The following is a 22519-nucleotide window of genomic DNA, read 5'->3' on the forward strand; positions in this document are numbered from 1 at the left end:
GACTGCTTTGTTAAATTAAAAGTGTTTAGGGAGGAACAAAAAACATGGCTATTTAAAGGTGCAATAGGTAATCTCGAAAATGCTAACTTTAGCCTGATAGCATTGAAAGGAATGTTGATCGGACCGAATGGAATGATTGAACCAACATTTTATGTTCCACAGACAATCTATATTTATAACACTTACTGCTTAACAGTGATTGCTATCAGGATATGAAGAGACTTTCAACCAGCATAACAAATGTTTCTATAGAGAATCACCTATTGCACCTTTAATTAACAGGAAGTGTGCTTTATGAATCCAGTGTGAATGTTATTATGCCTTGTATATGTTCTTCAGACAGACTTTCTACAGGTTTCTACAACAATTGCACTGTTTGAAATATCTTGGTGTAGGACGACTATGAAAGGAAAAACACTTTTGTTGAACATTCGAAGGATGGGAAAGAGCAGCGATTCGAGAAGAATGTGGTACTCTTCAGAAAGACACACTGATGAACAGCACACAAAACAATACATAATTGAGCCAAATTACATTTTGAATTTGAAAAAGAAATCATGAATTATAATGGGGCGGAAAAGCACATTTTAAGCTTTTATGCTAATTTTAAGAGAGTATATTTAAAACACAAAAGTGTGTACTGAAAATGAATGGTGCTCAAGTATATAATGATTATTTTACTGTAATATTACAATTTCTTTACATTGTATTTTCTGATTTCTATACAATATCTTCCACTTGAAATAAATTACTTAAACACTATAGCACATGAGTGACAATTTGTCGAGCCACCAAAAAAAACACATTTCATACATATTCGTATATATTAAATGCAGGTAAAGGTTTAAAACAGACATGTTACAAAACAACTTACACAGAGAGAATATGTACTGTTTTCTTTTAATGACTACAACAGCAAAGGCTAAAATAATGCTTATAAACTGAATGAACAATGAACACATAAACAGAGCTCTTCCAAAGTGCTTCCTTGTGCAAGAGTATACTAAAATATGTAATATAAAATTAAACTGCAATACAAGTACATGTTAATGTGGAAATAGCCCAGTCTTACAATTTATGGCACTGCTGTTCAGTTAAAAAATACTGTATTTAAATGGATCCACTGCTATAAACAAAAACAATATCATAATTTTACATGTGATCTGATACAAAAAAGAAGTGTGGTTATGATGTACGTTAAAACATTAATTGTTAAAAAGAAAGTTACAAAATAATGTAAAGGGAGCTCTCTATAATGATAAAGTTTTATGGATTGTATGAATTGTAATATGCCATAGAGATATAAAAACAGCGGTTTGTATGTGTAACAAAAGCTTCAAGAATTTGATGAATTATGAAACTTTGACACAGACTGTGCAATTGGACATACTTTCTACATCCTTCATTGCCTGTACAAGCAAGGGGTGTTAAACCTACATTACTATTTGGTTTTTTTTAGTTCTTACAAAAATAGTGATCTACTGCTTCTGATTACTCAATATACTTTTTGTAAACCAAATTCAAAATGCAAATACATAAAAAAAAACGTAAGATAAGACATTGACATCTTGACTGTAAACCCGAGTTTGGCACTTTAATACAAATGGTTTAACATGAAAGTGACAAAACTTTCTTCTTGGCATCAGCAACGACCTTCTAGTGGATCAAGGGAAAAGACAGTGCCCTCTACTGTTAGTCCCATTTTGAACCCCTCCTGGAGAGGAAAAACAACAGGAAAACCAAGGTCTTTTAGTATTACATCTAAACAACCCAAAACCTTCTAAAACACCCACATTACACACAAACATTTATACAAGTGAAAATACTTTAAGCAGGGCATGAGGAAGATGAAAATGACACAGGGCTTAATGTTTGGGTGTAAATAATTGATCTTGCGTCATTTACAGGGATAGTTCAAATAATAATAATAAAAAAAATCGTCATCATTTACTCACTCTCATGTCGCTCCAAACCTGTGTGATTTTCTTCGTCCCAAGGAACACAAAAGGAGACGTTTAGCAGAATATTGACACTGCTTTTTTTCATACAATGTAAGTGAATGGTGACTAGGGGCCATCAAGCTTCAAAAACGATAAAAAGCCACAGAATGCAATTTAACCCAAGTTAATCTTCTGTAATAGCTCTCAAATTTCATTTGGCCAATTTGAATATGTGCATATTTATGTTTGGCAATGACATTACACATATTGCCATCACAAATAACTGATTCAACAATTTGGTTTGTACCTCACACAAAACTACTGCATGGCTTTAGAAGACTTGGTATATTGGACTCAAGTTTATGTAAACCAGTCACCATTTATTTTCAATGCATGGAAAAGAGAAGTGTGGACATGAAGAAAATGAGGGTGAGAAATGGACAGAATTTGGGTTTTTTCTTTTTTATGAACCATCCATTAAAAAAGGTTAAGCATGCCAAATTAGACCTCAGCTTTATGCCATCTGAAAAAAAAAAAAAAAAATCAAACTGTCACAAAATACAAACCATCTTTGCCGCTGCAAGCAGAAAGAAAGCAAAGAGATGGAAAATTGAAGTTGTTAGTTGAGCAAAACTGCCAAATGATATAAATGTTTCATGTAACTGCTCTGTATGCAAGATTCCCTGCATGTTAGTCTATTTTAATGGGGTTCAAAGCATACTTAACAAAAAAGCAAACTTAGCACTTCTCTTGAAAGTTTTGCATCCACATATAGCACTCCGGGCTTTCCCGGGAGCTGCGGCAAACGGCTGCCCACTGCTCCGGGTGTGTGTGTTCACTGGCTTGCAGTGTGTGTGTGTGTACTACTCACTGCTCCAAATATGTGTGCTCTAAATTGGATGGGTTAAATGCAGAGGATAAATTCCGATTATGGGCTACAATACTTGGCCTTCACATCATTTAATTCACTCCCAAGACAAATCCAAAATGAACATAAAATAAAACTTTATGAAATCATCCTATTGGTCCCTTCTGAATGAAGAGTGTCTTCACAGCTGCAGCAATGCCTGCCATCAGCTCCATTAGCTGCTCATTCACACCAGTCCATTTGCTAATAATTCACAGACATGCGGTCACCTGCATCTCATCCAGCTTAGACTGGATGTCGGGAGGAAAGTCAGCTGCCCCGCAGGTGAATGGGTCAAATGGCTCTGCACCAAATATGTCTCTCCCTAAAGAAGAAGGAGAGTCTTTTTTTTTCTTCATTTTACATGCCACTAAAGCTAACATCTATAATATTTGACAGTAAAAAGACTGCCTACGCAACCTTACTTTATGGTTGAATGAGTCAATATTTTTCAACTTTTTGGTAAGGAAAGACATACCCATCTCTGTAGGCCTTGCTGGGGGTGGAGGGGCCGAGCCATTACTTGCTGGTAATGGAGCCAATGGGGGCATTGCAGAAAATGGAACCATGTCAAATATGTCAGTGGGGTTCTTCGGGGACATGCCGTTTCCCTGCAAATATGAATAATGAGTAGATGAGCATTCTGAAGAACACCTCATTTGAAAACCCTTTTCATCTGTTAAAACAAAAGAATAAAGTGCTACATATAGAGTGGTGCAGGTATGATGTCCGAATTTCTGATTTATGTGTAAAATAAAGCCTGTGGTAGGCATAACTTGATACTTTGACATTTTGTTCTACACCGTACATTGCACACATTCACTTATCTAGTTACTTATTAAAAACGTACGTTTTCGAAAATGAACATAACTGCTTCAAAATGGACTTTTTCACCATGGGTGTTCACTTTAGGTACAAAACGTCCAAGTATCGTCAATTAATGTTTAGCACAGACTTTATTTTATGTAACCTATGGGAAACCCAACGGAAAACCTCGAAGGAACCAGGTCTTGACATCATACCTGTACTATTCTATTAAAGAGTATTTATAAGTCAACATGAAATCAGGATAGAGCATATTCAATCAACCAATCAAATAAAAACAAAAATAAAATACTTCTTCCCTGAAGCTACAAATTTCTCTCACTTCCTCATCTTTTTCATGATCCAATCAATTCCCAAATTATAAATTCAAGCCCCACCTTTTTTGCTTTGATAAATAGAATGACTGACTTGTAAATGTCAACTTACAGAAGTGAAATGGGTCTTAGACAAAATTCATGACCACTTAAAGGAGTAGTTCACTTTTAAAAAAATGTTGCTGATAATTTACTCACCCCCATGTCATCCAAGATGTCCATGTCTTTCTTTCTTCAGTCGAAAAGAAATTAAGGTTTTTGATGAAAACATTCCAGGATTTTTCTCCATATAATGGACTTCCATGGGAACCAGACGGTTCAAGGTCCAAAAGACAGTTTCAGTGCAGCTTCAAAGGGCTTTAAACGATACCAGACGATGAATAAGGGTCTTATCTAGCGAAACGATCGGTCATTTCAAAAATAAATAGAAAAGTTGAAGTTTAAAAAGCACAAAAATGCTGGCCTTGCTCTGTTCTGTGATACACGTTCGTGACTCTCCTGCTCGAACTCGTTCATCAAAATGAACGAATCTTTTTTCGAGTCATTTCGTTCATTTCGTTCGTTGAATGAACGAAATGACTCGAAAAAAGATTTGTTCATTTTCATGAACGAGTTCGAACAGGAGAGTCACGAACGTGTATCATTTGTGCTTTTTAAACTTCAACTTTTCTATTTATTTTTGAAATGACCGATCGTTTCGCTAGATAAGACCCTTATTCATCGTCTGGTGTCGTTTAAAGCCCTTTGAAGCTGCACTGAAACTGTCTTTTGGACCTTGAACCGTCTGGTTCCCATGGAAGTCCATTATATGGAGAAAAATCCTGGAATGTTTTCATCAAAAACCTTAATTTCTTTTCGACTAAAGAAAGAAAGACGTGGACATCTTGGATGACATGGGGGTGAGTAAATTCTCAGCAAAAGTTTTTTTAAAAGTGAACTAATCCTTTAAGGCTAGTTCAGACTGATCCAACAAAACCCAACAACCACTGGAATCTAGTGTTGGTGTTTGTTGAGGCTGTATAACAAGCCTTTAAAATCTGAGGGTAAAACTTGTAAGCTGTGAAAGAAAAAAAAAAAGAAGAAACAACACTGAAAGCAACAACCAAGACCACAAATAGAGAAAGAGTAAACGGAAAAGTGCTTAACAGGAGGGCGAGGAACACTGGCTCCACTGGGAGGTTTTGACAGAGCTGGTTTAGCAGGTGGAGGAGTCAGAAGACCAGCAGAAAGGTTAGAGTCGGGTGAGCTCATTGGCGTTAGTGTAACAGAAGAGATTTCGAGACAAGAGAACGATGTCACGTTGTGACACCAGAAGAGAGATGAGGGTCTCTGAAGCATATAGGCCTCATTAGAAGAGTTAATGTGGAGAAGCTGTGGAAAGATCAGAACTAGTCAGCGCTGGTGTTCTAGTTTTCCTGCTGTTTTTTCTTTAAAAAAAGAAAAGCTTGTGAGTTTAGAAAATATCTTTAGGCATAGCTGATGTCTATATGCAGCTAATTAACAGAATGGTGAAAGCAATTAGGTGCACTCTACTGATGAAGGCAGCCCATGCAGCGCTTACAGGAGGAACTTGAGCAATCATCAGCTGTTCCTCTAAGACTTGCAACTGCTTCTTCAACTCAGAATTCTCAGCTTCGAGATCTTGAATCTATAAAGACAGATATCAATTTGTCATCCACAAATAGTCCTATTTGAGTCATTGAGCAACAACAGTTATAGCGTTCTCTAACGCTATATCATGCTCACTCTTTTCTGTAGGCCACCTATCTGTTTCCTTGTCTCTACGTCTTTCCCCCCGGACTCCAGAAACTTCTTGTATGCCAAGTCAAATGCTTGGCCGATGGTCAGTGTTATCTCTTCTGCCTGGAATCGACAGACAAATTGCAGATGATTTACAGCATCAGTTTATTTGTCTTTTGAGACGCACTAAAGTATCTATTTAAATTAAAAGTTAATATAGTTATATAGTATATTTATAATATAGCTATAAATATGAAAGAGTGACAGAATCATGACATTATCTGTTTTCTTACACATTTTTCACTGTCAAACACATAGCAGAGATGTTTGTTGGACTCTGAATCTTTACAAATGAATGTGAATATCCTTTTGTCCGTCTTATCATCTGCACAGAAGGATATCCTGTGCAACTGACAGTTGTACTGTACTTCCTGTGAAAAAGAAAACAGGATTAGAGACAGTATAGACTAGGGATGTAACGATTCACTCATCTCACGATGCGATACGATTCACGATACTGGTTTCACGATACGATTTTCTCACGATTTTTTTAACAAATGCGATTTAAGACAAAAGTGTCCCTTTTATTATTTCTCAGACAAAATGCTGCACATTTCTTTTTAATTTAAAATATATTTCTCAAATAATAAAACTACATTAAAAAAATTCCCTTCAAGGTTGTTTCAACTCAGTCTTTCTGTCTGTTTGGTCAAGAGGCTGGACACTGGTACCTTCGCACACTATGTAAAAGACTGTGTAAAATTAGTAGTACCAGATTGACAGGGGTTTTACATTGTAATAAAGGCAAGATTCTAATTTTGTTATAATTTGTATCATTACACTAGTAAGAGTAAAAAAAAAACACATTTAGAGAAAGAGATAGTAAAATAAATACAACACCTGGTTGCCACGGAAACACTGATGCACCTTGTGATCTCCGTGGCTCTCGCAATTGTAGTATTAATGACTTTTACATGAAAACGGAGGTGACTGGTGTTACTCACGGTGGTGATTATTATTAGTCTACGGAAAGTCAAAATGCCGCCACACCTCCGATTTGAATGAGTCAACGTCAACATCTACGCTTGCCGTCGCCAAAGCCATGTCTACTGTTTGACGGCACGTGCACAGCAGTCTATGGCACACACTGGTGCGGCGCGAGCGGAGCAAACCGAGCGTTTTCAGTTCATTCCTATGGAAGTTGAGCTTGGCTCACACAAGATCAAGTTCCATGAATGAAGTGAAAACACTCGCTAGCTTCACGCCAGTGTGTGCTCGCTGCTATTGTGCTATTGTAAAGCGAGGTTCACAACTTCACAGTAGGCTATAGTAAACGCGCCCTGCTGTTTAAAACGTGTATCGCGATTCGTTTAACATTTCAACCGACTTGAATCGTCACACATTTTTATCGATTTTCAACCGGTTGCGAGTGAATCGTTACATCCCTAGTATAGACAAAATATAGGGTCTTTAGATAGATATGGGCATTCAGTGGAACCAAAAGTATTAGGACACACTTATAAAATATTTGAATGTCCTATGGTGATTTTTTGGCAAATGTATAAAGTGAGTTCACCTCAGGTTCACATGGGTGTCCTAGCAGAGTAACCACAGGTGTAGCATACCGGTATAATATTAACTATGAACATGATCCACTAACATTTAACAACCAGAAATGGTCCAAATGCTTTTTATAGGGCCATTATAGTCTCTCAATTGGCTCTACTTAAACAACATGGCTCATGTTCGACACCATTTGTTTCATAAATCCGTTTGTTAGGCTATGCACATACCTTTGATTTAAGATCTAATATTTTCACTCCGTAGATGGATATCTGTAATTCGACTTTTGGGATCTTCTGTCCCTCTGACTTCTTAATATGCCTCTGAAACTTTGAATAGAGAAAGATAGAAAGACCACAACCACATTAAGAGAGATCAAATATGTATAATAGTCATTATAATAATAATAATTGTTATTCTTCTTATTATTATTATTATTTAAATGTGAATATAGCATTTCAAGAGCATTTCTTATTTTATCAAAACCCCTTACAAACGATAATGTAAGATTAAAGGGATAGTTCCCCCAAAAATGAAAACTCTGTCATCAATTACTCACCCTCATGTCGTTCCAAACCCGATAGACTTTCGCTCATCTTTGGAACACGAAATCTTTTTGATGAAATCTGAGAGATTTCCGTCCCTCCACTGACAGCTACTCAACTACCACTTTGACGCTTGAAAAAGTTCATAAAGAGATCGTAAAACTAATCCATATGAATTGAGCGGTTCAGTCCAAATTTTCTAAAGAAACTCGATCACTTTATAAAATGAACAGATTAATTGTAATTTAATTTCGATTAATCGTGCAGCCCTAATTCATATGGAGTAGTTTTACGATCTCTTTATGAACTTTTTGAACCGTCAAAGTGGTAGTTGCGTAGCGGTCAATGGAGAGTATCTCATAGATTTCATCAAAAAGATCTTCATTTGTGTTCCGAAAGTCTTGCGGGTTTGGAACGACATGAGGGTGAGTAATTGTCTTGATGACGTTTTAGAGTTCTCTATGCATCATTAAACAGCTGTGATTCACCACGTAAGGTCTGTAACAGCTGGAGGGTGCTGAAATTACATCCTCTCAAGAGTAATACTACTTCCTGTTTCCAGATGAAAACAATGGCGCCTATTGTGTGCAGCCAATGTGAAGCTAAAGTAACTTACCTTGAGCTTTCTGACAGCATCTTTCACGATTTCTGTACCTTTGGGTTGATCAACTTCTGTATTTCCCAGAAACTATGGGAGAAACATGAAAATCATATTTATAAACTCAGATTTAAAAAAATCCATAAATCAATCAAAGTGTGTAAATGAAACAATAAGCTATACATGGAAATATTTAAGACTTTTTTATTATTATTATTATTGAACACAAAGCAAACCACACCAGTACTTTCGTTTATTGTGCAGACATTCAATTATAATGTTAATTTCATAGTCATTCATAACCCAACATGAACAACAATACATTCAGCTTCCAACAGATGGAGCTATTAACCTTTTACCCAGTCCTTGTGGTCAAGATGCTGTGCTAGCTGATTTAACAAACATACCCTAATATGGCTTACACCTTGCCATTACTTCTTTAGTCTAATGGCTACTCTATTGAAATGAATAAATGAACAGTATTTTGACTGTAACCACAAAGATTTCCAGACTATACTTATGTGATTTTCTTGTCTGACCTATTTTCACTTATAACATTAACTTCACTCACATAAACATTACTTTTCTCTGATGAGGCTATAACAGAATCTTTAAAAGTTCCCTCCACCTTTCCAAACACTAATTTCTGCGATTCAGTCATTACTGCTGGTCAGCCTCTTTCTAAAAATGCATTGAAAGTAATGGATTTATGATTAGTCCTACTCATTACACAGACAAGTGAAATGTGAAATCCTATATTCTTCTGGTGGACAAGAACTGCACTATCTTCCAAACTGGAGTTAAACAAATCAGACCCCGTAAACGCATCTGCAGCACGTAGTTATGATGGATGTCGTCCACACTCAAGGGCAAGTGAGCACGGTGGAACAGAAAGTGAGGCAGGAGTGATAGATACACTACATTACACTGGGTGGAGAGTCTCTTGTTTCAGACGACTGTTCCCTGCTGGTCCGAATGTGTTCTTTTTTTGCCAAAGACATCCAGCCTTTGCTCATCTATCACCTCCTACACTGGCAGAATACCATTTTTTCCTTCTTTAATTCACTTTCTTTGTCTATTCTCTTCTCCTCTCCAAAGGCAGACAACACAGCTGAAACTTCAGCAGCTCTGAGAATCAAAATCCTTTTGTTTTCGGGAGGACTTCAGTAAGACATCTCAGAGTCACTCCTCAGAGCAGACAGCTTCTAAACAGAAGATGAGTCTTTGGTGAAACGGAGCGTAAAACAGCACTGACAGTGAATACGTGATGTTCTTTCCCACAAGAAGTTTGATGAATAACAAAAGAGACACAAACAAATTCATTGTTTTGTGAAAAGACTGCAAGAAAAAAAAAAGAAACAAAAGTGAAAATTGATAAAGCGTTTGCATTGATCCTTCCATTTAGGCTGTCTCTGTTTAGACCCCTGGATATTTGTTGTATTTTTTTTTTTTTTTTTTTAAGTACAATTCCTGTATTTATGACGAAAAGCATTAAAGTCAACAAGAAATCAAAACTGACCCCATTTTCTTTCTTCATACATACAGTATTTCTGGTTTTATTCTGCAAGCTTCACTGTTGTTTCAAATAAAGCCAAGCTATTTATTGTCATAGTACAAGAGTTTTGGTATTAAGGCTGTTACATTTTTATACATAAACTAAATATATTTAATATATATTTAATGTATAATTTTTTTTTACAAAAAATATACATTTGGTTATAAATGAAAAAGATAGATATACATACTACCGTTCAAAACTTTGGTGTCATTAAGTCTTTTTTTTTTTAATGAATAGTTTTATTCAGATAGAAAGCCTTAAAATGATTAGATAAAATATAACGTTACAAAAGATTTCTCTCGCAAATAAATGCAGTTCTTTTTAACTTTCTATTAATCAAAGAATCCTAATTTTTTTTTTTTTTTTTTATTGTAAAAGGGATATATTAAAGCATCTTTGGTGTTGACGTCTGTCAATGACGTCATATCCACGTTATATCCGCCGTAGAAAGATTCATGGACGCTCTGATGTAGATCGAATGCTTGGTCTTTTTTTAAACTTTATTTAAAGGGGCCGCAAAGCAAGCAAGCATGTTGATCGTTATTTTTGCAGACTGACCAAGTAGGGTATAAGTTAACCTCATGGAATCTTTTAAATGTGAAAGTAAGAAATTGATCGATGCAAAGAACTTATCAATATTATAGTGACATGTTTGCAAACAAAGTAAACCAATTAAAAGCCATTTATGTGGTGTGTCTTTTGTGTTCATGGTAATAAGTGCTAATCTAATTTGCATTCCCACTGAAAAACAAGCGTTCTAGCGCGAAAATGTTGCCTATAAATAGTGTTGCCGCTCTCTTATTAAATTCCCATGATCAACCTCTCCTCTATTTTGCTTGGGAACTAATGTGGTCAGAACCAAAGTTTACTTGACTGCATTCTCTGCATGGAATCCTCTCAAGCGGAGGACTTCTACATTCTGATTGGTTGCCGTCGAACCGCGTCATAGCTCATTACCATAAAGTTGACCTGACTTCAACTCTTCTCGGCGCTCTCGCCGTCCAAGACGCGCCACGCCGCCCTCGCTAGAGCTCGCCGCCGGCTCACAAAAATGCCACTTTGACGCTCTCGCCGGCGGCGGTGCGAACGCACAGTTACATTGGTTAAAACTGCTGATTTCTCTGGATTTAAACATTGTTGGAAATATTTGTGATAATGTAAGTACACAAGTTTACAAAATATATAACATTGCTCTAGTGTTTTTTGGATATTTTAATCCAAAAATATTACATATTGTGCCTTTAAAAAAATAAATAAAAAAAATTAATTGTAATAATATCTCACAATGTTTTACCATATTTTAGATAAAATAAATGCAACCTTGTTGAGATAATTCTTTCAAAAAGATTATTTACTGACCCCAAACCTTTTAAAGTATGGATTACCAAAACAGCCACATTCATCTACAATAAATTTGAAGAGAAAAATATTTAGTGGAAAAAGAGGTTCATAACACATACCTTGACATTGTATGCTATAAAATGCTTGGCCAGAGCTTCTGGAGTGTGCATCCATGATTTATCTAGAAAGAGACAGAACACCATTAACTTAATAAAGCACTTTATGAAGTACGCAATATCTTAATGATATTCTCAATGTTTCAGACAAACAGTCAATAAAAAGGAGTCAGTCCTTTAAATCAGCTGCTGTTCAGACCTCTTAGCAGTGAAAAGTCTAGTGCAAATGTGTATAAACAATAAGTTATTATAAATGATTATTTATTGATCAACTGCTGTTCAGAACTCTTAGCAGTGAAATCCGTGTAAATATCTTTAAACAACAGAATTAATCATTTTTAATTAGTAACTTTTTCTCCTTGAGTCCCTACATAACTGTTAAATAGAGCAATTTCAAAGATTGTCAAAGAAGAACAGCCAAAAGCCTGTGCACAAGAAGGATTTCAGCTAATGCTGCAGTGTACTGTAGCTCAACCTGGCTTGTCAGAAGGGGAATTACTGAAATTGTCCTTAAAGGAGTGCAGACAGGGGGTCAGATGTGATGGACAGGAGACACTGCCGTGCCTGTGATTGTGTGACGGCTTAGAGGAAACCGCAAGGCCTAACTGTGACAAACAAGCCGCAGGAGTCACAACATTCAGAGCGCCTGCCGGTTTACTCGGCATCAACACCAGGAGCTCATGAACAGAGTTAGCCATTCCCATTCCCTATTCCCTATGGGGTCTCAGCCGTTCGGCCAACATTTGTAACTCATCACACTCTTTTCCCCTAATTCTTTCTTTAAACTTTGCTTTAATTGCTTCTGAGAGAGTGTTATGCAACGGTATTCATCGGCCATACAGCCATTTAGAGGGAAACAACGACCAATTAATCTCCCATTTAGCCAAGTATAACTGCAGGCAGATCGAAACAAAAGACCCCTGAGGACTCAAAACCTCTTCTGGTATTTCAAGAAAGCAGTGATCGATTTTAATCAGCAGTTAATTGTAACTAAAAAACAAAATGACCTACGGACTGAAAAATGAGTAACTCCTAGATAAGCTTAGCCACACTTTTTTCATTCAGAGCAATAAGGGGTTTAAATTGGTGAGTTATAGATATAACGTGTCATGTAGTACATTCACTTCAAAGGTAATTATCAAGGTTCAAATGTGTATTTTGATCTCATTCTTATCCTCATGAATCCATTGCTTATTGAAAATCTGCCAGTTTTTCTTCTTCCATGGATTGTCAGGGTATAGTTTGCCCGCTGAGATTCCTCATAGAGTGTGATTCATAGGTCAAAGGAAGAAAGCACACCTCAAAATGTCACAGTGTTCTTCTTGCGTACATCCGTGTGAACGGTAGGTGATCACAGTGGTGCAGAAACTGATGGCAAAGTGTCTAAAGAAATGCATTGCTTATTCTTATATTCGAAGGGAAACCAATATGAATGGAGAATGGGTCACAAAGACAAATATCTGCCAAAAGGTCATTAGAGAAAGCACTGAAATATGTCAAAAGTGATTGTGTCTGTGGTGCCATCATAACAATTCTGTGCATATCTGAGCATCTCGACTCTCTCTTTGCCCTACTAATAGCAGGCTGAGCGTGTGTTGTGCATTTAATGAATTGTATTGAATTGGAAGCGCAGCCAAATATCGATAATTTTCCCACACTATAATATCCAATGATCAATGAGTGAACATCAAGTCTGCCAAATCAGAACATCTTGGCATATTCTTAACAGGATTCCTCTGCAAGGGCTTCAGAGGAGCGTAAGAGCCCTGGTAGTCTCCGCATCTAATTTTACAGCTCACTGCTTTGATTCATGGAGCTCTGAATGGCAATAAGGCGACGTTATAGCAAAAATAAGAGAAGAATGATCTATTACAATAGTAATGCTTCTTTAAGCCACTAACAAACAGTAAAGAAACGCTCCGGGAAGTGGGCACTAAGCCCTTGTTGCATTTCAATTGAAATAGATTTAAGTGTTGAAAACGCATTTTAAAACACGTTCTGGACAAAAGCACCTGAGCATTTTCATAAAAAAAAAAACAAGATTATGTTTTATCCATATTCGCTATGCTATGAAAGCCTGGAGGAAGTAGCAATGCGATGATGACATGTTCAGACATTTTTTTCTGCAAGCGTTTTTCAGGGAAATAAATAAAATGAAAGAAGATACAGAGACAGAAAAAGATGGCACAACTGTTACATGTAATATAAGTAATTAGGTAGTATTGTGTATAATTTAGCTAAGGTTATTTACAGGATACTGTGAAGTGTTTTGGGAATACTGGATTGTCACTAATTAACCAGCCGCACTCCCCAAACATAATGATTTCTGAGCTTAAAAGCATGAAAAAAAAGACAAACAAATCAGATCAGAGATCATGCTAAATCTTTTGAGCTGTTTAGGCTATTCAAACTGATCATGTGTGGGTTCAAACTTGATTTTATTATGCTCTAAATAACAGACACTGTAGCCATTTAATGTTCTGTGTCTAGTAATTGGATGCATAAGTCTGGAAAGAATCTGGGTCCAATTATTTCTTTGTCATCACACAAACAGTGTTTCTGCCTTCGAGCTTTGTGAATTACCAACCATCTAATTCAGAAACTAACAGTCTATACCTGTTGAGTATGCGAACAGTAATTGAACCTGTAACTTTACATTTCATTATTCTATATTTTTTCAGCAGATAACCCTAAAGAATCAAAACATTATTTGGTAACACGATTATTTGCAAACTATTAGTCTATAGTTAATTCATAGTTTATATATTGCAGACTCTACATTGTTAATATATTAATAGGCTATATACAAATAGTCAGTTCTTCATTCATTGTCTGTAATTTTATTATTGTTTAACAACAATAATTAAATCAACCCATTATACTGGGTTAAATAACCAACCTAATTGCGAAGTACAATTAACCCAATATGTGTTCTGTCCTATATTTACCCAGCCCTTGAGTAACTTGATATCCATCCATCCATCCGGCATAAACATCATTATCAACTTTTACCTAGAAGATTTTATTAGGCTTTTTTAGAGTTTTATGAGACAAATGATCATACATTAACTCTGAAAAAGAATAATAATAATTTATGACCAAAAAGAAACAATAAAGAAAGACATATTTACATTACCTAACAGAACAATGACGAATCACCCACCTCATTTTAAAGCAGGGTGGCATTAGTCAGACTCCATTAGACAGAAACCTCTTCTGTATCATCACATCAGAACTCACACTAGACACTGCTGGTAATGAATGCATGGCCATAAAATGATTACTGTCTCTCTCTGGTAAATGTCGCTATTGTTCATAAGCGGGCTGGATAGACCTTTTTGTGTTAGTTGGAGAATGTAATGCTGTCTTTCAGACAGATGGGCTATTGCTCTCCACGGTCCAACAGCACTGTCTTGTGCACCAGAAAGAAGGTGATTGTGACAGCAGGAACATCCGTGCAAGGCAGTGGAGGGAAATGTGTTGAGGCCGCAAGAGCTTTTTTCAGTGCCAAAATAATTACTTTGTTATGCCTAACCTCTTTATGAAATCAGATTACAACTTTTTGTAGTGTAATGTAGTACACTAGAGATGCATCAATACGCATGATGCAATATGAACAGTACTTTGATTCATAATGATTTCACAAATTCAATGACATTGGTGATCAGCTATAGTGGCCTACTTAATATTATTAACAGTTCGTGAAAAAAAAAAAAAAAAAAAAAAAAAAAAATCGACCCTCAAATAATTAATCTCTATGTAATATACTTGAAAATGAATATAATCTCTCATTCATATAAAAACCAAATGTGTTAGTCATCTGAAACCGTATCTCTAAACATCATCATATCTTCCATCATCCCAAGGGATTTAGCATTGGACAGCGCATGCGATTATAGTCCATATCTTCAAAGCGAGCCAGACAGAGCAACAGGAGCTCCTAACACAGAAATATTACCAGTGCAATCCCTGCCATCTGGGATCGAAGACTGGCCAGTTGGGTTTATCACATCAAAGATCCATTAATTCATTTTGGAAAGAAGGGTGGGACAGGTGGTTGTAAATACATAGAGAGAAAAAAACAGGCCTCTGGAGTCAGACAGGTTGTCTACTCCAAGCCACTGAGAAAATGACAGAAAGGGAGGAGAGACTAGGGGAGGAACAAAGAGAGGTTGAGAAAGAAAGAATAAGAGAGAGGTACAGGCAGACAGAACTAATAACAAATCTACTATCAGACTCCTTTTTCAAAGGTTTTCTGTTAGGACTGTCAATTTTAACACATTATTATAATGTGAATCATAATTTTTTTTTAAAAGCCTAAGTAATAGGTTTCCCTGGTCTGTATAGTCAAATCTGTACATTCTGCTAGTTCCAACCATCAGAGCAATTCAAGCATGTTCAATGAATTCAAATACACACAAAGTATTTGAATCAATTTAATATTGATATATGTAAATAATACTGCGATTAATTAAGTACAATTAATTTGGTTACATTTTTTTAATCATCATCATCATTTTTTTGTCATTATAATTTTTGTATCGTTTGACAGCCATAAAGATTTTGTTCGATTGACAGACAGAGAAAAGAGGAAAGCAAGACAAAAAAACAGGTACAACACATACCTTTTTTTCTGTTAAATGCCCGGTTCATGCTTGAAAACGCTCTGTCTTGGCTGCGATTTTCCTGGAATGTGCCACTTCTACCTGCCGGGATGAGAGCATATATGGAAATTTACTCCATGGAGTCTGAGAAGTAGGAATACATGCTTCAAAAAAACGAAATTCTTTGAATTTGCCTTAAGGTTAAATCTCCTAGGGTGTGTTATTGCAGAAAATGTTCCTGGGTTAAAAGCTATTGGGTTGACAAGAAATAACCCCTTCAAAAAACAAATATCTCTACTACAAAGAAGCATTACAGCAGGTAGGGGGAATAAGTCAAAACTATAAATATTATGGGTAACTATGCACTTCATGGTTCAAATATTTGAACGTGTATTTGTGGAGGATGGTAGATGCAGAGTGTTTTCAAAAGTCAGACAGTGAAATTAAAGGTGCAGTACGAAAAAAACAACAAGCTGAAAACACTTTAAATTGCTTAAGATCCCAATGAATATAAAATTGGATTTTTGTGTATGAATTTGAGGCCATCTTTATCCTAATGTACTCTCTAAAATGCTGTTAACCCTTTAGAACCTGAAGCTAAAATAGGTGTTTTTCACATATTTTGATTTTTTGACTGCAAAATTCTAAAACAATGTGTTATCTTCATGTGCAATGTGTTATCTTCATGTGCAAGGTGTCATCTTTTTCAGAAAAACATTAGCTTTCAACAAATTACAGTTATTAACCATTATTGTGTGTAGTGAGTTTGTAAATAGTGAAACTATTTCTTTCGAACGAAAGAAACTAACACTTTAAAGTTGAAAAATAAAGTATAATACATCTATACAAGTGTTTTTTGTGACATTGGGTTGCACAGTTTTCATTTAGGACACTTTTTTTCATACACGCGTCGCACACATACAAATGCGCCCATTCATAGGCAAGCACACATACACCACATACGTGAAGTTTCATTAAAAATCATCCCAATCCCCTCTTCTGCTGTCTACCACTTCTTTCACCATGTATTTGTTAGTTTCTTTTATTATTTTATGCAATCCAAAACACACTAGCCTGCCGCGCTTCATATCTCTCTGTTCAAATCCTTCCTTTCCGCTCTGTCAGAAAGCTGCTGTCATTCTCTGACGGAAAGCATGATATTACCGTAATAAGCCATATATTGCCGAAAAGCGCATGTTGTCTACTGTCAGGGGCAATTTGAATGGTTTTGATAGTGCAAACGGTTGAAGAGTTACTGTACAATGAATACATCTTGCTGGTCTGTGTCGGCGACGACACAGCCGGTTCTAAAGGGTTAAAGCAGCACTAAGTAGGAATTCCGTTTTTGTCAAACAGCGACCCCTAGAGTTGCTGTGGAGTACTTGTACTGTCGTAAATGGCACTCACGCAGAGATGGCTCGCACTCACGGCCGGATCCCCTCCCCCTGTACACCGGTACCTGTTCAGTAGGATGGACGCTGTAACGAGTGGAAATAAGGTATGGCCCCTTTAAGAGCTGCGCGCGCCCAACACCACATGTATACGGCGCCGGATTATTTCTGTTTGATGCTCATTTTATCAGAATTTTATCAGATCTGTTTTTTTGCCGTAAAGCAATTCGTTACCTCGCGAGACCTGATATCACACGATACTTCCTAACACTGAGGCCGGCGGCTCGCCGGCCCAAAGTTGCAAGGGTGGTTTTGCGGCTCACAGGCACCAGGGGGGTGCGAGACGACCACCATTCAACACAAAATCAGTCATATAAACATTACAATGACTCCAAAGCTGTTCGGTTAAGGTAAAAAAGTTACTTAGTTCACCTTTAAAAGGGTATCAGACAGAGCCCAAAACACACTTGTAGCCAATCAGCAGTAAGGGGTGTATACACTCATTAGGGGGGGGGGGGGGGGGGGGGGGGGGTGCCTGTGTTGTAAAATGTGTTAATGAAATTGGTGGCAGAGCTATCAAGATAGGGGTGTGATCCTTTTGGGTAGGGGCGTGTTTGTTTTGGCAAATTCAAATATGAACAGAGTTTCTCAGAAATCGCTTACTGCACCTTTAAACGTTAAACTACACTTTAGCGCCTCACAGACATATGAATTTTTATCCAATTAAATATTCTCTAGAATGAGAATCTCCCTTCCCCCAATCCCACCATGTGAAACTGAAGCATATTAGCTATTGAGAAAAAGAGGAGAGCTCTATGCTAGGGATGCATGATATATTTAAATAAAATCGAAATAGCAACAGGACTTCTTGAGATTGTCAAAACAAGCAGGCTGTCATTTAATTAAATAAATATATGTGCTACCTTTTTATTTTGAAGAAATTGAGATGAAAATATTAGTATTGCAATTTTTCAGTAGAATAAAGTTGTATTACTCCCCTTTTTATTTTACAGTAGAGTTATTACAATATATTTATTGTTTACTTTTATTTTTAATAATAATCACAAAATCATGCTGATTACTTTTATTTTATAGTCATTAGTCAAAATCAGGGGGAATGAAAACTCAAGTGGAATGAAATGTAAAAAAAAAACAAAAAAACTATCAACACTACAGTAGATTTACTTAAAAACTATTTTCACTCCGAAATTGCAAGTAAAATTTAATTTGTTGGGGAGGTTAGAAATTTTTTACAGAGAATATATCGGCACAGAAAAACTAAATAATCGCAATGTAACTATTTTTCCAATATAGTGCAGCCCTACCCTATGTACCACTCAAAACAATGTGACAAGACAGAAAAAGGTGCTCATTTCATTGGGTCTTTAAGCGTGACACTATAGCAAAAAAAATCTTTTCACTGCATGCTTGTTCCTAAGCTTCTCCCTCTCAGGCATTGTCAAACATCAGGAGATAAGCTAAGCCAATGACTTATATAGGCTATGAGACAAACTATTCAAATGTTAAGCCCAATGGGCAGACATATTACAGTAGCACTGACGGATGAATGAATGGTGAAAGAAGAGAACGTAAGACATCCCCAGGATGTGAGCATTACAGATTTCCCTGATGCAGTGAAGACAAACCCTTTTCATAGAGGCTCTTCAGAGAAATGCATCTTTAACTTCATAATGACTTCAGTGGAAGCTCATCACTCCCACTGCCTGTCTGTGACTTAGCAGTCATGTTAACTTAAGTCCATCTTTTTTCCCTGGGTATGTTTTATCATTGCATGACTTCACTGAATGTATTGTGTGCCGCTAATCATGTTCATACCAAAATGCAGTAAGACAATAATAGAAAACTGCAAAGTTTTAAAGTTTTAATACTGTACACAACGGAAGATGAGCACAGAAATAATATATTCTTGTTATGAATAACTGAGTAACCTTAATTGTCAACTGTCTATGGGGAATCTGAAGTGCACTTTTTGCTCTAGTATTCTAGTCCTTTCACACAGCATCTTGCAAAATAAGCAGTGTAAGAAGTGATTTTTATTGTGTGTTTTCATGTGAAGGGTGTGGAGCGTCATTGGAGGGAAGCAGTAAATTATAGTATTTTGGGATGACATCTTGGCACAGAAGAATGTGATTTAAGGTTTCATGACAGAACAATGCATGTTTGTTTTTAAAAAAAATCTTAAACATATTCACCCCACTTGGTACAACATGATGATGACAATATGTGAGCAGCTTAATGGTTTGAGCCAATGAGGCTATTTGTGACCAACTGTGCAAATACTGTAAATGCCTCTGTCTGTCTGTAAAGCCAGTTAGAAAATATGAAATTATGTACACGTATACAGGCACATTTAGGCTCCCAAGTGAACAGTGCAAACAGACATCAGCATTACAGACTGCCAAGTTTAAATGCAAAGGGGCTGAACAGGAAGGCAGGCACTTGTATTTTTCTTCACGGGCAATTGAGCTGTCATAAAGAGCCAAACCAACGTACAAGGACAGTGGTCATCACTGACTGAGCAGGTGAAATCACGAGTTTGTCACGTCACCCCTGCCAGCAGCCTAAAGATACCAAGAAATGGAACAACTCTGAAAGAATTCATAAATAATTAGGAGTTCTGTCACAGTTCAGAAAACTTGTGAAAAAGGGCTGACATATGAGTCATGTTTATGGTCACCATTGCATAAATCTCCTAACTAACACAGTTGCTCCACAACTTCACAGGAAAAATGCCCATACCATTTCATAACAACAACATTCCACAAAATAAACTCTGTGGCTATAATGCCCACTCTTTCCCAGTTATTCTGCTACGCAATTATCTGTTGCCCGGTCACACCTGGGCAAACACCTGGCTGTGCCGTCCGCCTCCCTGACTGACAGCAGCTGTGTTTGTTCTCCGTTTATCCCTTCCTGGCTGGTCACTCTGTCCCAAGGGGGAGACCCTGAGACCATCCTTTATGCTGAGCTGCAAAGTTTGCTGATAATATTTAGCATCTTCAAAGTGAACTCCGGCTTAGGCATGTCTGAGAGAAGCCAAAGCCATTTATAACTGTTGGGTGGAGAAGCTACAGTCCCCCAGATGTGAGGTCTGACATTGCCTTGGTCCTTTTTGCTGGATTAAAAATGAAAATATAGTTGCAAACAGCAATTATTGGGAGTCCAATTAATCTTTGAGCCCAAAAGCTCACAAAATGATTTGTTGAAAACAGCTGTTTTTTTTCCTTTCAGGAATTGTCCATTTTAGTGAAATAGGCCATTCTAGACTACAACATTCTGCGGTGTGTCAAACACATACCAGGCGAACAACTTAGTTTTAATAAACTTTTATTTTCTTTAAAAAAAAATCAATATGTTGGAAAAATGTCTTATGCAAAAATAAATGTGGGAATAGTCAAAATTTGACATTTTTTTTTTTTTTTTTTGCTTTAAAGAACCACCAATATTAAAATGTTTGCACATTTTAGTCTCACATTCATTAAAAGCAGAAGCTACAACAGGATCATTTCTTTGGTGTCAAAAATAACCTATTTAAAAACTTAAACTGCTATTAGGAAATTGTGTTTCTTTGAAAATTCTATCCAACTATCAAAACACTTTAATTTTCAAATCATTAAATAAGATTTTAGTTATTTCTTATAAACAACAATATTTTGGGAAATGTTTCAAATAATATAGTCCTTAACAATGAGCTGAAAGTAAAGAAAGAACTAAGGAGGACAAGAAACATTCACATAACCATACTGATGTTTGGAAATAACAAAAAATGACCTACTTTCTCATTAGAATTTTTTTTTTATGGTGTTCAAAAATCCAAAATGTGGATTTAAAAGCATGCAGCAGCTCAGGATGAACCGAAGAATGTAAACATCCACAGCCAAAAAAAAAAAAAAAAAAAAAAAAAAATTGTTAAGGCTGTTCAAAGTTGATGAGCATTCCAGTGATATGACCCAGATCTGAGTCAACATTGCCAGCATTTACAACAAAACTATGCTTCACCACCTCAACTGAACTGAGAAAAGGAAAAAGAAATAAAACTATCCTGCAACAGAACCCCATTCACCGAGCTCAAATAGCAAAATAGCAATGTTTATTAATTCAACCCTCTGCATTCCTTACATGGATCAGTTGTTATTCACCGCTGAGCTCGGAGCCATACTCCAAACACTCATGTCCTTTCTGTCAGACCTCTCCACATAAAAAGGCCAACATTCTTACCAGTAAAGAGAGGAGATTTCCAAAGCACCAGCCAGTGTCTTCTGCCAAATACGAACCAAATGAGGAAGCCAGTGGAGAGCGCTTTTAGACGAAGGCAAAAAGATGGGTAAAATGCAGAGCGGGGCGACTTATTCGCTTTCACACAAGCTGGGATACTAAGGAGGAAGTTCCAGCAGTGCTTAATAGTTTTCAGCTGTGGGCCAGATGGGGTTATGTGAAGTACTAAAGTAAGAGGGGCGGCGGGTTTGCAAGAAAAACGAGGTGTCTCATGAGTGTGAGAGAACCTCTTGAAAGAAAGGAGACAGGAAGAATGAAAGACGGAAATAAGTAGTGCTGTGTAGGGGGAACATTTTTCAGATTTATATCTCTGGAATACTTCATTCCGATTGGACAATCAAAGCATTGTACAATCAAATATTTCTGTATAATGACAACTAAACTGTCTATTTTAATCTGTATATCCCCCATTTATTTTCCTTTTCAACATTAGAATACACAATTGGCACCATCTTGCAACTCAAAATAAAACTGTAACACTCCAGTAACTGACCAACACTCTTAAAAATAAAAGTTTTCACAGCGATGTCACAGAAGAACCATTTTTGGTTCCCCAAAGAACCTTTCAGTGAACACTTCCACTTTTTCTTAGTGTGAATAATATTTCAATAATCTAAACTTTTTTCCACTATAAAGAACCTTTTATATAAATCGAAAGGTTCCATGGATGTTAAAAGTTCTTTATGGAACCGTTGATGCCAATGAAGAACCTTTATTTCTAAGAGTGAAGGCTGCCAGATGTGTTTAAAAATAATAATAATACATATAATAATTATTATTA

General features: G+C 36.6%; 1 protein-coding gene across 5 annotated transcripts in view; it reads right to left on the minus strand.

The window, feature by feature from the left end:
• Positions 1-882: 882 nt before the first annotated feature.
• The window catches only part of gulp1a (GULP PTB domain containing engulfment adaptor 1a), an 83097-nt gene continuing 61460 nt past the window's right edge, over positions 883-22519 (minus strand). Inside the window, exons 2-13 of one of the 5 annotated variants that reach the window (XM_056265655.1) lie at positions 16073-16153; positions 11451-11512; positions 8451-8522; positions 7520-7618; positions 6020-6157; positions 5733-5849; positions 5548-5634; positions 5133-5357; positions 3326-3458; positions 3078-3172; positions 2507-2517; positions 883-1714 (exon numbers count right to left, since the gene is read on the minus strand). In XM_056265655.1, the coding sequence (XP_056121630.1) occupies positions 1693-1714; positions 2507-2517; positions 3078-3172; positions 3326-3458; positions 5133-5357; positions 5548-5634; positions 5733-5849; positions 6020-6157; positions 7520-7618; positions 8451-8522; positions 11451-11512; positions 16073-16100 (1089 nt within the window). In that variant the 5' untranslated portion in view covers positions 16101-16153 and the 3' untranslated portion in view covers positions 883-1692. Of the gene's footprint in view, positions 1715-2506; positions 2518-3077; positions 3173-3325; positions 3459-5132; positions 5358-5547; positions 5635-5732; positions 5850-6019; positions 6158-7519; positions 7619-8450; positions 8523-11450; positions 11513-14610; positions 14696-16072; positions 16154-21681; positions 21950-22519 lie in introns of those variants that run through there. The other 4 variants (XM_056265657.1, XM_056265656.1, XM_056265659.1 and 1 more) reach the window with 4 other exon arrangements.

Source organism: Rhinichthys klamathensis, unplaced genomic scaffold, assembly GCF_029890125.1.
Source record: "Rhinichthys klamathensis goyatoka isolate OS25496 unplaced genomic scaffold, OSU_Roscu_1.1 h1tg000237l_1, whole genome shotgun sequence".
Classification (NCBI taxonomy): Eukaryota; Metazoa; Chordata; class Actinopteri; order Cypriniformes; family Leuciscidae; genus Rhinichthys; species Rhinichthys klamathensis.